Source organism: Xenopus laevis, chromosome 4L, assembly GCF_017654675.1.
Source record: "Xenopus laevis strain J_2021 chromosome 4L, Xenopus_laevis_v10.1, whole genome shotgun sequence".
NCBI lineage: Eukaryota > Metazoa > Chordata > Amphibia > Anura > Pipidae > Xenopus > Xenopus laevis.
Window position 1 is genome coordinate 22,343,671 of NC_054377.1, and position 16,669 is coordinate 22,360,339.

At 40.1% G+C, this 16,669-nt stretch overlaps 1 protein-coding gene across 2 annotated transcripts in view; it reads left to right on the top strand.

The window, feature by feature from the left end:
* chid1.L (chitinase domain containing 1 L homeolog) overlaps window positions 1-16,669 on the top strand; it is a 207,742-nt gene that overhangs the window by 35,548 nt on the left and 155,525 nt on the right. For both annotated transcript variants that reach the window (XM_018256826.2, NM_001094061.1), the window contains 1 exon segment: window positions 14,193-14,285. In XM_018256826.2, coding sequence (XP_018112315.1) covers window positions 14,193-14,285 — 93 coding nt within the window.

The window sequence follows — 16,669 nt, forward strand, 5'->3', positions numbered from 1 at the left end:
TGCCAACCCATATGCATGCCAGACACTTTTCTCACTTCCTTGGCATTACAGGGAACGTAACGCCTAAAAACTGTTGGAAAGTACACATTTAGATTAGGGATGCACCCAATCCACTATTTTGGATTTGGCCAAACCCCCGAATCCTTCGCAAAAGATTCGGCCGAATACTGAACCGCATCTGAACCCTAATTTGCATATGCAAATTAGGGGTTGGAAGGGGAAAACATTTTTTACTTCCTTGTTTTCGAATCCGAACCCTGCTGAAAAAGGCCGAATCCCGAACCGAATCCTGGATTCGGTGCATCCCTAATTTTAGAGTAATTAAAAATGAATAAATATGTTTTTATTGTAGTGGAAAACTTTGCTAAAGATAGAGGGTTATCATACTGCAAAATTTGTCTTAACGGACTGAAGCTTATAGCACCTTACAAAGATAAAACAAACCATCAATAAAAATGTCAGGGTTTGCAGTTTAATACCTAATATGCCTTGAATTACAAAACTATGGGGTAGATTCACTAAGCGCTGAAGCGCCTAACGCTAGCGTCAATTCGCTAGCGTTGGTCATTTTCGTTACTTCGCAAATTCACTAACGAGCGCTGGCGTAAATTCGCTAGTGTTACTTCGCACCCTTACGCCTGGCGAATTTTCGCAACGGACGTAACTACACAAATTCACTAACGCGCGCATTGTTCTGAACGCTACCTTTTACGCTAGACTTCCTTCGCCACCTCAGTCCAGGCGAAGCGCAATAGAGTAGATAGGGATTGCTTCAAAAAAAGTTCAAATTTTTTCTAAGTCCCAAAAAACGCTGGCGTTTTTTCTATATTATGGGTGATAGGTTGAAAAAGATCAAAAAAATTTTTGGGGCTCCCCTAGTTCCCCCTACATTTCCTAACTCATGGCAACTTAACTATACAGTGGGCACATGTGTAGGGCAAAAAAAAAAAAAAATATTTTGAAGGTTTCCCAGGCATTTGTAGTGATTGTACGTATTCCTCCATTGAAATTTGAATTTGGCGCCGTATGCAAACAAACCATCGCTAGCGTAACTTCGCTTCGCTTAGCGAATCAACGCTAGCGCAACTTCGCAACCTTACGATACCCCTGAGCGCAACTTTGGATTTTAGTGAATTTGCGGAGCTCTGACGAAACTACGCCTGGCGAAGTGCGGCGAAGTTACACCTGGCGCAACTACGAATCTTAGTGAATTTGCCCCTATGTGGCAGGAAATGCACAGAAACTGTGGCAGAGCAGTCTCTTTTATCATAGATGGCAGATTGTACTATCTGCAGCAGGGAACGGGTTAAAAACAAGACGCAAGATCTCGGGGACACGTTTCTCTCACCCTGTAACTGTGCCAGTTTTTTTCATTGCCTTGTAATTACCAACCTGCTTTGCCTTCTGTCAGCTCCAATCTAAGCACCAAAGCAAATGGCAGAACTAGTGGAACTAATCTTCAGGGCTTGTTTATATAAACAGCTTTGTGCGGATGGAGTGCAGGATCATGACCTGGTACAGATCTTGGCCTATTGGAATGAGCTGAGAGCTGTCTGGAATTGTGCTCCAAAGTCTTTTTAGAGTGTCTGCGTCATTGCCATTCCCTGTACACGTGAATACGGATAACAGCATTTGTGTAGCGATATAACCATGCTGGGCTCTAAATGGCCCAGCATGTATCCATGATATTCCTGCAGAGTATTGCTTAGTCCTGGGATATATTCGAATTGTAAATTCAAATTTTTGAGTTGTTTTTTTTTTTTTCACAATTTTGAGTTTAAAGGAGAAGGAAAGGCTAAAATTAAGTAGAAAGAAGGGAATCATAGGGAAGCTTATGATTAAGGGAGTTTCTCCCGAAACACGTCAGGTGATGTTGGTTTGTGACCTGTTGCAATAAACCACCTTTTTCTCTTTTTTACCGAGTTCAGCCTTTCCATCCTTTTGTAGAATTAAGTAAGCTTTATCAGAAAGGTCTATATCAGGGGTCCCCAACCTTTTTTTACCCGTGAGCCACATACAAATATAAAAAGAGTTTGGGAGCAACACAAGCATGAAAAAGTACCTTGGGGTGCAAAATAAGGGCTGTGGTTATTTGGTAGCCCCTATGTGGACTGGCAGCCTACAAGAGGCTCTATTTGGCACTATACTTTGTTTTTATGCAATCAAAACTTGCTTTCAATCTTGGAATGAAAAAATAAGCACCTGTTTTGAGGACCCTGAGAGCAACATCCAGGGGGTTGGAGAGCAACATGTTGCTCACGAGTTACTGGTTGGGGATCCCTGGTCTATATAAATACACCAGTAAACCCTCAAAGTAATGCTGTTCCGAGTCCTCTGTCAGAAGAAACACCACATTTCTTTCCTTTTATTGTGTACTCATGGGCTTTTGTACCAGACTTCCTGTTTTCAGCTTAAACCCCCCAGGGCTAGGGCTTGAGCATGCTCAGTTTGCTCCTCTCTCCCTCTCTCTTCGCCCTCCCTCCTCCCATCCTTGCTAAAATCTGAGCCTAGAGCTTTGAGTGATCAGGGATAGACTCTAGCAAGAAGTGATGTCACACCAAGCTAATATGGCAGCTGCTATCTTAAATGAACAGAGATAGTTTCTAGAGCTGTTTACTCAGGTATGGTAAAGCATTCTGCATAATAAATATAGTGTTATAGCTTGCACTATTGTGGCTAATCTATTGGTAATAAACTGCTTCGGTAGCTTTCCTTCTCCTTTAAAACCACCAACTCGAATTCGAAATTCAATTCGAATCCTAACCCTGGAAGTAACTCAAATTCCATAAGGTAACCACCTAAAACCTGCTGATTTCATGTAGAAGTCAATGGCAGAGGTCTGCTGACCTATCTGAAGACTTTAATAGCCTTCCTGACATTAACGGGCATATTTATCAAGGGTTGAATTGAAAAAACTAAGAAATTTGAATTCAAAAATACCAAGCGACATTGTCTGTTTTTTTTTTGGTCAAATAGGTCAGTTTTCGATCAAATAGGTCCGTATTCGGCCGAATTCAAATTGTACAAATTGAAGGAATAGCGCATTCGATCAAATTCGATTAAAAATTTTTCCCAAAAAAAAACTTTTAGGTTTTAGATGGCGAATGGTCAAAGTCAAATTTTTAAAGAGACAGTACATGATAAATTTTATGTTTTTTCAAATTCAAATCGAATTTGGACTATTCTCTAGTCGAAATACACAAAAAATAGCTCAGAATTAAAATTTTTTCATTTGAAATTTCACCTCGATCTTTGATAAATCTGCCCCTAAAGGTTTTTTTTGGAGGAAAACGTGATTCAAGTTTAGTCGAATTTTGATTCGAATTCGATTAAATTTTTCAGGTCGGTAATATTCATTCGTGTTTTAGATATTCAAATTTTTACTTAAATAACCTCCCAGTCGAATTGTGAGTATATTCAAATGTATTAGAGTTAAAAAGAATTCACATGAATTTGAAATTCGACCTTTGATAAATGGGCCTCCAAGTGTCAGTATAGCTTCCCTTAAATTGAAAACCTAAAATTTTACCTTGTTTTTATTTTAAAGGGATCCCGTCATCGGAAAACATGTTTTTTTCAAAAGGCATCAGTTAATAGTGCTCCTCCAGCAGAATTCTGCACTGAAATCCATTTCTCAAAAGAGCAAACAGATTTTTTTATATTCAATTTTGAAATCTGACATAGGGCTGGACATTTTGTCAGCTGCCCCCAGTCATGTGACTTGTGCCTGCACAGAAATGCTTTCTGGCAAGCTGCTGTTTTTCCTTATCCCAAAGTACGTATCCCAAATTAGCAGAAGAGGGGGATGATAGCAAGAGTATAACTTGAAACCATGGGGCCCATTTATTAAAATTTGGATTTATATTATTTTCACACAAAATATTTTTTCTCTAAACATTTAAAGTGTAAAAGCCACAAAAAACAATACAAAACTTCCCCAAGTAAAAACACCAAAGGTCATAACTCAATAGAAGGTGCACTGATTGATTGGTGCACGTATTGGATTTTTTTTTAACCATTCAAACTTTCAGAGGTTTTCAAATTAATTTCGCTAGTAAATGATCTATAAACTCTAATTCTTTGCGGTTTTAGAGATGTTCGTAATTTTTATGCACCTTTTTCCATTTGTGAATTTTTATAGTCAGATCTTTTCATGACTTTCATGGCATTCGTGATTTTAGAGAAACAGAGTTTAATCGTAGTTTCCAAAATCTCTAATACCACTTAAATTCGACCTTTAATACAATGGCCTCCCTGTCTTAGTTCGAATGCAGAAACTCATTTTCTTTCATCAGGATTTTTAGATGCAAAATGCATCACCTTGTAGCTTCTAAATAGTCCTGAACTTTTTCTTGCTACTGAATAATAACAGCTTCCTTCTCATCTGTTGATATTCATGAAGCAACAGGGTTGTCATAAACAGAAGAAGCAGACCCTGCGGCTGCAGGGGGGCCCCAGAAAATGTAGGGGCCCCATGAGACAATGATTAATGAACAATATCAGTATAAAACAGGAAAACCCCTGGATATTTTCTATGGGGCCCAGTAACATCTAGTTACTCCACCGCTCATAAACTGAACAAAAGGGCGAGGTCACAAGTGGTGTTTTTACATTGCGTTTACGCCAATGAAACCACACGTGCATGATGTGTTTTTCCCAACATGCATTTCTGTTTTTTCTCATTCCCCACAATTACACTCAGAAGTATTTTAGTAAACTTTTGTGAAAAAAAAGCCAAGGGGAAAAGCAATTTACGTGCAAAATATAGCCAAACTGAGCGTCAGTAAGCAACGACACCAACATACAGCGCCCTAATACGTATATGCGCAATCCATCTCACGAGAGTTTGGCTGCCATATTGAAAATATGTGGCGTATTTCAGGAAAGTGTATTTCCAAACCTTCGGATCCCATAGTTTCAATAACATGGCGTTTGTTTGGCATATCGGCGTTTCTGCTGAAAAACACAAATACTGGAGTTGTGTGGCGGATGTTGGCTAGCAAGTGCCCTGTGGAAATTGCTATAGTTCGTATTCACGTATGACCCCACCCAAAGAGGCAAATTCACTAAATTTCGAAAATTCGCCGACTGCTTCGCTCACAACGCAACACTTGGCCAGGCAAAGCTTCAACAGCACCAATTCACTAAAATGTGAAGTTGCGTTCAGGGCGCCAAATGATGGCGAATTTTCGCTAGCCTAAATTTGGCAAGCAAAACAAAGTTGCGCTAGCATTGGCTAATTTGCATACAGCGGGAACTTAAATTTCAATGGACGTATATGTTGCAACAGATACATTACACTTCACAAGCCCGGGAACCTTAATAAAAGAAAGAGTTGTTATATTGCCCTACACATGAGCCCAGTGTATAGTTTATGTGCCATATGTTAGGAAATGTAGGGGGGAAGCCTGGTACCCTAAAAAAAAAATTACGCTCTTTTGCAGCCTATCACCCTGAAAAACTGAAAAGTCGCCAGTGTTTTTTGGGACTTAAAAAAATGTTCAACTTTTTCTTGAAGAACTCCTATCTATTCTATTGCACTTCGCCTGGTCTGAGGTGGCGAAGGCATGTCTGGCGCAAGTGGTAACGTTCAGGAAAATCCACATCGTAGTCAATTTGCGTAGTTGCGTCCATTCGCCAGAGCGAAAATTCGCCTGGCATTAGAGTGCGAAGTAGCGCTAGAGTCTATCTCCTTCGCTAGCGAATTTACACCAGCGCCCGTTCGTAAATCGGCGAAGTACCAAAATGGCGTAAAGAGAATTTTCACCAGCTTTAGTCACTTCGCCATTTAGTGAATTTGCCCCAAAATGTGGTGCTGTATTTATTGCCATCCCTTTCCCCAGCACATCAGCCTTACTAGTTTTTATTCTACATTCAGTGCATGGAGATGCAGAGCAGCGAGTATTATAAATGAGAGCTCACCCAGGGGCTGCGGCTATTGCTTTGGCTGAGCAGGTGGCTTTCTATATATCTCATACGTCAAGCACCAGGAGAGCTGTCAGGGAGCCACCGGGCCTGTCGTCCACTCACTTATCCAACTTGCTGCTTGAAATGCTCTGTACATCCACACGTCTCAGGGGAGCCCTGCTTACATTTTCATTTCAAACGCAACCGTTTGTCTTAAGCTTTATAAAGGTTAATGGGAATAACGACGTCTGTCTCTCGTGCAACAAGGTGAGGCGGGGGAGGGATTACTTATTGAAAGCCATGCTTCCTTATCTAGAGGCTCCCATTCATTTAATGTCAGCCTGGCCCATTAAAGGAGAACTGAAGCTTAACTAAAGAAGTAGCTAGACATGTTGTACATTATGTTTTGTGCTAATGTACCAGCCCAAGGCAACCACAGCCCTTTAGCAGTAAAGATCTGTGTCTCCAAAGATGCCCCAGTAGCTCCCCATCTTCTTTTCTGCTGATTCACTGCACATGCTCTGTGCTGCTGTCACTAACTGAGCTTAGGGACCCACTCACAATATACAGTACACACAGAATAGAAATGTCACAATATAAGGCTGGTTAGTAATTAATACAGATAATTACTACTAGGGATGCACCGAATCCACTATTTTGAATTTGGCCGAACCCCGAATCCTTTGCGAAAGATTCGGCCGAATACCGAACCGAATCTGAACCCTAATTTGCATATGCAAATTTGGGGTGGGAAAGGAAACTCATTTTTTACTTCCTTGTTTTCTGATTTCCGCGATTTTCCTCCCCGTCCCTAATTTGCATATGCATATGCAAATTAGGGTTCGGACGGGCAGAAGGATTCATCCGAATCCTGCTGAAAAAGGCCAAATCCTGGCCGAATCCCGAACTGAATCCTGGATTCGGTGCATGCCTAATTACTACAGAAATGAGTGCAACTAGCATCAGCCCTGTAGCATCAGCTTATATTACAGACCAACCTCATTTTCTGCTGGATAATTAGTGACGACCCCTAAGCTTAGCTTCTCAACAGCTGCTCAGAGCCCACTGAGCATGTGAGTGTCACAGACACTTTCCAACATGGTGACCCCCTGTGACAAGTTTGAAGTCCTGGATCATTGCTGCTATTGACAAGCTGAAACTTTAGGCTGGTACAATAATTTCAGTATAAAAAATATCGCATTTTTAGCCACATTAATTTTTAGGGTTTAGCTCTCTTTTAAAGCCAAAGTTCCTAAAGAGTCACCTTTTAAATTTAGTTAAATAAATGCAGCTATATTTTGGGGCCGTCAAGGGACACTGCCTAAGAAGGTGGTTCAACTTAAAGCAAACTTTTAGTGTGTTATAGAATGGCCAATTCTAAGCAACTTTTAATTGGTCTTCTTTTTTTAATAGTTTTTGAATTATTTGCCTTCTTCTTCTGACTCTTTAAAATGGGGTTCACCGACCCCATCCAAAAAACAAATGCTCAGCTCTTGTTATGGCTACTTTTTATTACTCATCTTCCTATTCATACCCTCTCGTATTCATATTCCAGTCCCTTATTCAAATCAGTGCATGGTTGCTAGGGGAATTTTGGGTCTTGCAACCAGATTGCTGAAATTACAAACTGGGGAGCTGCTGAATAAAAAGCTAAATAACTCAAAAACCATAAATAATAAAAAATGAAAACCAATTGCAAATTGTCTCAGAATATCACACTCTCTACATTCTACTAGCACAAAGGTGAACAACCCCTTTAATGAGATGCATTTGAGAATAGATTTGGGAATCTGTAGACAAATCATTTATATATATAAAATGTATAAAATGAAATCAATGCTGTTTTGTGCCGACCGGAGTGATGTCCAAACCAAACCCAGAATGCGGTGTTTGTGGGAGGTATTGTTGCACATTTCTAAATACAGAGCTAAAATTGTAAGATTGTAGGGATTTAGGACACAGACACAGCAATGTGGTTGCCTTCTCCGTTTTTCTCAAAAATGCCCATGAAGTTGCTCAAGGCATTATAGCCCTTTGGTCCCAACAAAACCCCCCTAAGAGCGGGGATTAAATGTAACAGATCTGCGCATACAGCATTTTGTACATTCGTTTTCTTCCTTTGATCCGATGGAAAGATGTATTCTTTTGTGTTTCATTTGGTTGTGGCACATCATAGAGAGGAAGGTGCCACAATTGAAGCTGAGGCAGCACTTCTACACGGACGACTGGAACAAAGCTATTAATCAAGGGGATACGATTCAGTTGACAGCTATTATGAAGGAAAGGGAAATACAGTAATATATGTGACACATCTTGCTATAACTTCTAACAGATCCTAAAAGATATTCTCTCAGCCACAACTCTGATTGTACCCAGTGTGTGTCACCGCCACTTCTCTGCCTGTTTGTGTTCCCAACGCAGAATCTTTGTACCGCTCACTATCTCTCATACCGAGTCATGAGGTGACTTCATATTGACCCAGTTATGTTACAGCTCATCTACAGGGTGCTTTCTGCTTAAAGGACAAGGAAAGTTAAACTAAAGAAGGAACTGGAAATGTTGTACATTATGGGGTATATTTATCAAAGAGTGAAGTTAATAGTGAAGTTCCGCCAATAGAGTGAAATTCTGCCACTTCCCATTCATTTCTATGGGGTTTTTAAATGCCTATTTATCAAAGGGTGAAATTTCACTTTCACCCATTGATAAATACACCTTTCAAAATCCCATAGAAATGAATGGAGAGCTGCGGAATTTCACTCTAGTGGCGGAACTTCACTCTTTGATAAATTTACCCCTATGTTTTGGGCTTCTGTACCAGCCCAAGGCAACCACAGCCCTTTAGCAGTAAAGATCTGTGTCTCCAAAGATGCCCCAGTAGCTCCCCATCTTCTTTTCTGCTGATTCACTGCACATGCTCTGTGCTGCTGTCACTTACTGAGCTTAGGGACCCACTCACAATATACAGTACACATAGTGGCACATTTACTATGGGTCGAATATCGAAGTTAAATCCTTCGACTTCGAATATCGAAGTCGAAGGATTTACCGCAATTTGTTTGATCGAACGATCGAAGGAAAAATCATTCGATCGAACGATTCGAAAGAATTCTAATTTTTCCTTCGATCACAAATTGCTAGGAAAGCCCATGGGGACCTTCCCCATAGGCTAACAATGGTGCTCGGTAGGTTTTAGGTGGCGAAGTAGGTGGTCGAAGTTTTTTTAAAGAGGCAGTACTTCGACTATCGAATGGTCGAATAGTCGAACGATTTTTAGTTGGAATCGTTCGATTCAAAGTCGTAGTCGAAGTAGCCAATTCGATGGTAGAAGTAGCCAAAAAAACCCTTCGAAATTCAACGTTTTTTTCCTTCTAATCCTTCACTCGAGCTAAGTAAATGTGCCCATAGAATAGGAATGTCACAATATAAGGCTGATTAGTAATTAATACAGATAATTACTACATGGCAGCACAAAAACCAGTGCAATTAGCATCAGAATTTAATAATCAGCCCTGTAGCATTAGCATCAGCTTATATTACAGGCCAACCTAATTTTCTGCTTAATAATTTGCAACAGCCAACAAGCTTAGCTTCTCAACAGTTGCTCAGAGCCCACTGAGCATGTGAGTGTCACAGACACTTTCCAAGATGGTGACCCCCTGTGACAAGTTTGAAGTCCTGGATCATTGCTGTTATTGACAAGCTGATCATAGGCTGGCGCAATAAGTTAAGTATATAAAACATGGCATTTTTAGTCCTATTCATTTTTACGGTTTCCTCATCCTTTAAAAGGGTAGTTCACCATTAAGTTAACTTTAAGTATGTTATAGAATGGCCATTTCTAAGCAACTTTTCAATTGGCTTTCATTTTATATTACTTTACTTTTTTTTATTTTTTAATTATTTGCCTTTTTCTTCTGACTCTTTCCAGCTTCCAGTTGACCCCATCAAAAAACAAATGCTCCATAAGACAAATAGGCTACAAATGTATTGTTATTGCTACTTTTTGTTACTTGTCTTCTATTCAGACCCTCTCCTATTCATAATCCAGTCAGTTAATGAAATCACTGCATGGTTGCTAGGATAATTTGGACACTAGCAGCCAGATTTCTAAAATTTCAAACTGGAGAGCTGCTGAATAAAAATCGAAATAACTCAAAAACCACAAATAATAATAAATGAAAACCAATTGTAAATGATCTCAGAATATCCCTCTCTGCATCGTACTAAAAGTTAACACAAAGGTGAACAACCCATTTAAAGGGGACATATAATAGAACTTAAAGGGATGGTTCACCTTTGACGTAATTTTTAGTATGTTATGGAATGTCCTATTGCTAGCAACTTTGCAATTTGTCTTCATTATTTATATATTACACTTTTTGAGTTAATTGCCTTTTTCTTCTGACTCCTGCTTTCAAATGGGGGTCACTGACCCCATCTAAAAAAACAAATGCTCTGTAAGGCTACACATGTATTGTTATTGCTACTTTTTATTATTCATCATTCTATTCAGGACTTTCCTATTCATAATTCAGTCTTTTATTTAAATCAGTGCATGGTTGCTAGGGTAATTTGGGCCCTAGCAACCAGATGGCAGAAATTACAAACTGGAGAGCTGCAGAATAAAAAGCTAAATAACTCAAACCCACAAAATGAAAACCAATTTCAAATTATCTCAGACTATCCCTCTCTACATCATACTTAAAGGGATCCTGTCATCGGAAAACATGTTTTTTTCAGAACCCATCAGTTAATAGTGCTACTCCAGCAGAATTCTGCACTGAAATCCATTTGTCAAAAGAGCAAACAGATTCTTTTATATTCAATTTGGAAATCTGACATGGGGCTAGACATTTTGTCAATTTCCCAGCTGCCCCTGGTCATGTGACTTGTGCCTGCACTTTAGGAAAGAAATGCTTTCTTGCAGGCTGCTGTTTTTCCTTCTCAATGTAACTGAATGTGTCTCAGTGGGACATGGGTTTTTACTATTGAGTGCTGTTCTTAGATCTACCAGGCAGCTGTTATCTTGTGTCAGGGAGCTGCTATTTGGTTACCTTCCCATTGTTCTTTTGTTTGGCTGCTGGGGGGGGGGAAAGGGAGGGGGGTGATATCACTCCAACTTGCAGTACAGCAGTAAAGAGTGATTGAAATTTATCACAGCACAAGTCTAAATGACTCGGGGCAGCTGGGAAATTGACAATATGTCTAGCCCCATGTGAGATTTCAAAATTGAATATAAAAAAATCTGTTTGCTCTTTTGAGAAATGGATTTCAGTGCAGAATTCTGCTGGAGCAGCACTATTAACTGATTCATTTTGAAAAAATTTTCCCATGACAGTATCCCTTTAAAGTTAACTCAAAGGTGAACACCCCCTTTAAAGGGGACATTTACCTACACATACATCTTAATGTAGTGTTCTCTTCTAAGCACATTTGCAGTTTCCATTTATAATTTTAATAGTATATAATAAATGTGTTATAATAGTGCCTTATTATGTCTGTACATGCAGGGGCTGGATGGAATGAAAAATTTACTGTTGCAGGAAGCACCGCCTGAGGCTTCCCTGCTCATTTATATTACTAAATGTGAGAAGAGAGATAAAACGGAGCATAGAAGTGTCTGAAGATACCAAATATATGTCATTGAAACTTTACCATTCTGTCCTGCCCCCACTTGGACAGAACAGTAATGCATTGCCAGTAAATCTGATTGGGTAACTGAAGTAAGGGTAAAGCATAGTCTTGAATGGTTACTGTCAAACATTGCAGATGAATATTTTCCCTAAGAACTAAAATTACACTCAGATTGCACTTAACGACTCTAAACTGATTGCTGATTTGTTGTTCATGACTATTGTGAGCAAGTGATTCATTTGGTGGGTGAATGAATGGAGCAGGTAAATGATTTATATATTAAAAGAATAGTTTTATAAGAGAACAGAAAAAGGTCCTACAACCACTTCGAAAAAACATTGTCAACATTCCAATAAATCGTTTTTGAATTTTGCTCTGTCTGTTCCAGCCCGTACGTGAATATTCAATGGAACCGTTTGTCCCACATTTGCTTAATAAATAGTAAAGGCTACTCTTCAATTAACATTTGCCCTAAATAGGCTCAGGGATGTAACATAGATCTGAAGTACAGGTATGGGATCTATTATCCAGAACATTAGAGTCCTGAGGCTTTTTCGGGTAAGGGGTCTTCCCATAATTTGGATTTCCATACTTTAAGGAGGTTATGTACTAAAACTCAAATTTTCCGGTCAGGCTTATTGGGGCAAAAACTCGAATTTATTGTGATTTATTATGCCCAGATGCTGCAAAAATCTAGAATCCGAAAATCCGTCATCTCAGAGTTCATGTATAGTCAATGGGAGATGTCCCTATCCCAATTTGAAAATATCGTGGTTTGCCCTGGGTTTAGCCTGATAATCGAAAAAAAAAATTGTTTTCAGACAAAAGCCCGAAAAAAAGAAAAGGCCGGAAAAATTGTACGTTTCAGGTTTTCACTCGATTTTATTGCGTTTTTTCCAATCTGATTTATTCGAGTTATTATAATGATAAATAAGAAAAATTTGTGGATGGGACTTTGGTCTAGCCCGTACGTGAATATTCAATGGAACCGTTTGTCCTACATTTGCTTAATAAATATCAGTAAAGGCAACTCTCCAATTAACATTTGCTTTAAATAGGCTCAGGGATGTAACATAGGTCTGAAGTACAGGTATGGGAGTTTGGTCGAGCTTATTTTATTGAAAAAATGAGATAAAATCAGATTTTAGTAGATTACACCCTAAGTCTGCTAGAAATCATTACAACTTTGAATAAACCCAATAGAGTTGTTTCCCCACCAAAAACGATGAATTATATCTTAGTTGGAATCAAGTACAAGGGAGAAAAAGGTAATATGTTTTAAAATTTGGAATTATTTGATTAAAATGGAGTCTATGGGAGATGACCTTCTTGTAATTTGGATCTTTCTGGATAATGCTTTTCTCCGGATAATGGATCCTATACCTGTACAATACTGTTGATCAAAATCTCTCTTCACTCCTTGTAGAGACATGGGATGCATTGGAAAGTTTGTGGCAGAGTGCATTAAATGTGTGCAAATTTCTATTGGATGTGCACTTTTGTGACTTGTATCTTTCTCATGAATACAGTGCTGCCTGCATTCAGCAGTGCTTTATTCACAAGGGACATGCAGGCTGTGGTACATGGGTGTCTGCCTAAATATCTCCCAAGCTAGAGAGCACCAGTGGGTGCAAGATACTACAGTATCTTGAGAGTAGTGATGTATGGGTTGAGCTTTCCTGGATCCGCACCCAACCCTAACCTGCTCCCACCCTGCCCGGCCTGCTCCGCCACCTCTGTTCATATACCTGCCTACTCCGTAGTGATGTCATGAAAGGGGCGTGTCAGGCCTATAAATTCAGGGAACGGAAGCCAGACGCCAGCGGGGAGAGCGGAAGGAAACTTTCAACCCACCCGCTACCCTAAGAATTTTTTGTGGTGGCCAGCCGGAACCAACCTGACCTGTGGATTTAGGGCCGGCCCACACGCACATCGCTACTACAGAGTTCAGTATTTACCACCTATGGCAGAAATTTAGTACATGCCTTTCTTGTGCTGTCAACCTCACTGTGTAACTCTGCCTTTTTAAAGCACATTGGCGGGTCATTTATCAACCCTTGGCAACCAAGGGCTGCATTCATTGTTCTACTTGCAGCTGGCTTTAAAAAGCTAATCACTGATTGGTTGCTATAGGTAACTGCCCATGGGCAAATTTGCCCAGCGTTGATAAATGAGCCCATTGAGTTAGGGGCACTTGTGAATGTAGGTGGCACAGAGAGTGGGGCTGTTTTGGGAGGGGGGGGTGTTTGTTCAATTTCTCTGGATGGAGGGATCACATCTGCTTTTCTACCCCAGCCCTAGATGGAAAGAGCTGTACAAAGCTGTGCATTCTACTTGTTTTTTTTCTTTTTCTATTCCTGAAATATGTAAAACAATAAAAAGCTATAAAGCTCCCAATTGACTAGTGACAGTAACATTATGACCTTAACGCTGCTATTTTGATGTTCCTGCTTTAGTACTTAGCATTAGTTTTCTATACACAGAGTTCCATACCTCTATGTTTATTTATTTATTTTAAATCTCCTTTCCTTATTAATATTAATACTGGGAGAAGAAGTAGTTTTTGTTTTCTATGAGTACAAAAGCAGAGGGAGTCTGATGCCTGACTTTCTACTGGATATTTGATCAGTTCTTTCTGCCCCCCACAGAGAGCTGGTTCACCTGCTGATACACATCGGGGAAGCCCTGCACTCGGCAAAGCTCCACTTTATCCTTGTTATCCCTCCTGCTGTAGCTCCAGGGTAAGTAAAACCACTTTCTAGATCCTGACTCTTTCATTCCTTTTATTTCAACTTGTAAAGCTGAAAAAAAGCAGCAGCCCAAGTGTCTTTCTGTACATAGACGTGCGAAATGTGCACAGCCACTCCCTTAAAACATTTATTTGTGCAATTAATCCATATCCATAGAAATCTCATTGATTAAACTGCAAACATATCACACCACAAAGCAGTGTCACCCCGCCAGTCTGCCTACCTCATGTCAACCACTCCCTCCTGACTCATTTCGCGCCAATAGTCACATCTAAAGGTCCTTTAGACAGATTCGGCAGCTTATCTGCCCATGTGTGGGCTCCCGACGGGTCCTCCTGATCGATGTCAGGCCAAAAATCGGGCAGATATCGGTCAAGTCTGATTTTTCGTATGATTCAGGACCGCATCTGCTAGTTGATGCAGTCCTGCGACCCGTCGAAGCCCATTCGTAGTACTGTACTGTGCCCCAGGGCCGAATGTTCGGATTCATCTGATATTGCCCCGCCGTTAGTGGGCTTGTCGGGTTAAGATCCGCTCGTTTGGCGACCTTGCCAAACGAGCAGATCTTATAGTGTATGGCCACCTTAAGGTTGAAGTAGTGGCTGTATACTGGTACATGGTAGATAAGACCTAAACATGGAGTAGTTTTAGTTTCCCTGTTTTGCTCAACCAATACTGAGATTTTTAGACCAGGGCATTAAAGGGGGTTATTTACCTTCCAACCACTTTTTCATTTCAGGTGTCTTAGATTGTTCACTATAAATATAGATTTTTTTTTTGTAAATTGCGTTCCACTTTTCTTTTTTTTTCCCCCAAAATTTAAGTTTAAAGTTTAATGTTCCTGTCTCTGATGTCTGAGTCTGTCAGCTCAGTGATCCAGGTGCAGATTCTGAACTGTTACAATTTGCTACATTAGTTGATACATTTCTCAGCAGCGTCTGTGGAGTATCAGCAACTATTCTATCAACAATAACATCTGCCTTTAATGAAACGCAGGGATTCTGCTCAGCAGGGACAAAGATAAGAAATGTATCAACTAAATGTATTGATTTAGAACGGTTTACAGAGTAGGCGTCCCTCCCAGAGATCAGAAAGGCAGAAGAAGCTGAAAAATGAAACTTTAAAGTTCAATTTTAGAAAAACCACCACAAATAGAAAGTAATTGATAAATGTCTTTATTTCTGGTCAACTGACTGAAAGCAACTGAACAGAAAGTGTTGGAAGGTGAACAACCCCTTTCTTACCTAGATCCCTACTGAAAAAAATAGTTTTCATTAGTGCACTTAGGCTGATTAGTGCCGTTAGGCTTAGTCCTGCACTGGGACAGGTATCCGCAGAATACCCACAAAGTGGTCGGGTTCTGGGTAGAAAATCCCTGATTCCCTGACCATACGGGTTATCTGCGGATGACCCACCTGGGTACCCAGCAAAATGTGTGCGATTATTCCTAGTGTTTTCTGGTCTATGATGACCGTTTCTCAGGTCCCGGGTCGGACGGTAAGTTTAACTTATAGGGTCCGGGTTGGGTAGTGGCTCTGGGTAGGGAGGGATGTGTTGGGTGGTGGGTGAGGGTCAGGTTAGGGGTCAGCGGGGCTGGGTAGGGCACCAGTCCTTCCAGTTGGACCTGTGCAGGACTCTAGCTGATGGTGCTGGTTATTCCACCAACATATTTCAGCATTTTCAGAAGTAACTGAAACAGCCTTGCCTTCTCTTGCAGCATTAAATGAGAAATGCACGACAACACCAGCGCTTTTTTATCCCTAGAATTACTCACTAGATCATTATCAGGGTAGAAGTGTCCCACGTAACATGTGTTGATTTTCAGCCAGACAGAAAAATATTTGTAATACTGTGTACATTTTACTTTATTCATTTTTGCTTCCATAGGGTAGCCTGGTAGCCTTTTAAAGATTTCTTTTTCTGTCAAACAACATTAGCCCTTTCTTTGCTTTATGGCAGGGACTTTATACGTATATATACTCTCATTTTCATAAATATATCAGTATATCAAAAGGAAGTCTAACACAATTAATCCTTGGGTAATTATGGGGCAATAGCGTGATAAAATGACCCCTTTAATTAAAAGACTAATCAGTGCCCTATTTATCAGGATCATGCCAAACATTGTTCTGTTATGCCAGTTCATCCTCCATCCTTACACAACGACAGCCCCATTACCTCGACATTTGAGCTTCGGGATGCCGTTTGCTTGAAATAATTAGTTCAGAGTTGATGATTAAACATCGTTAAACACAGACACATAATTAGCTTCATTAAATTGGTCTCTTGTGTTAAGAAGTGATATTTATATCTGAACCTGGTAAAGAATCTTCTTCTTTGTAATGTTCAGCTGGCTGGGCACGGAAGACATTGCA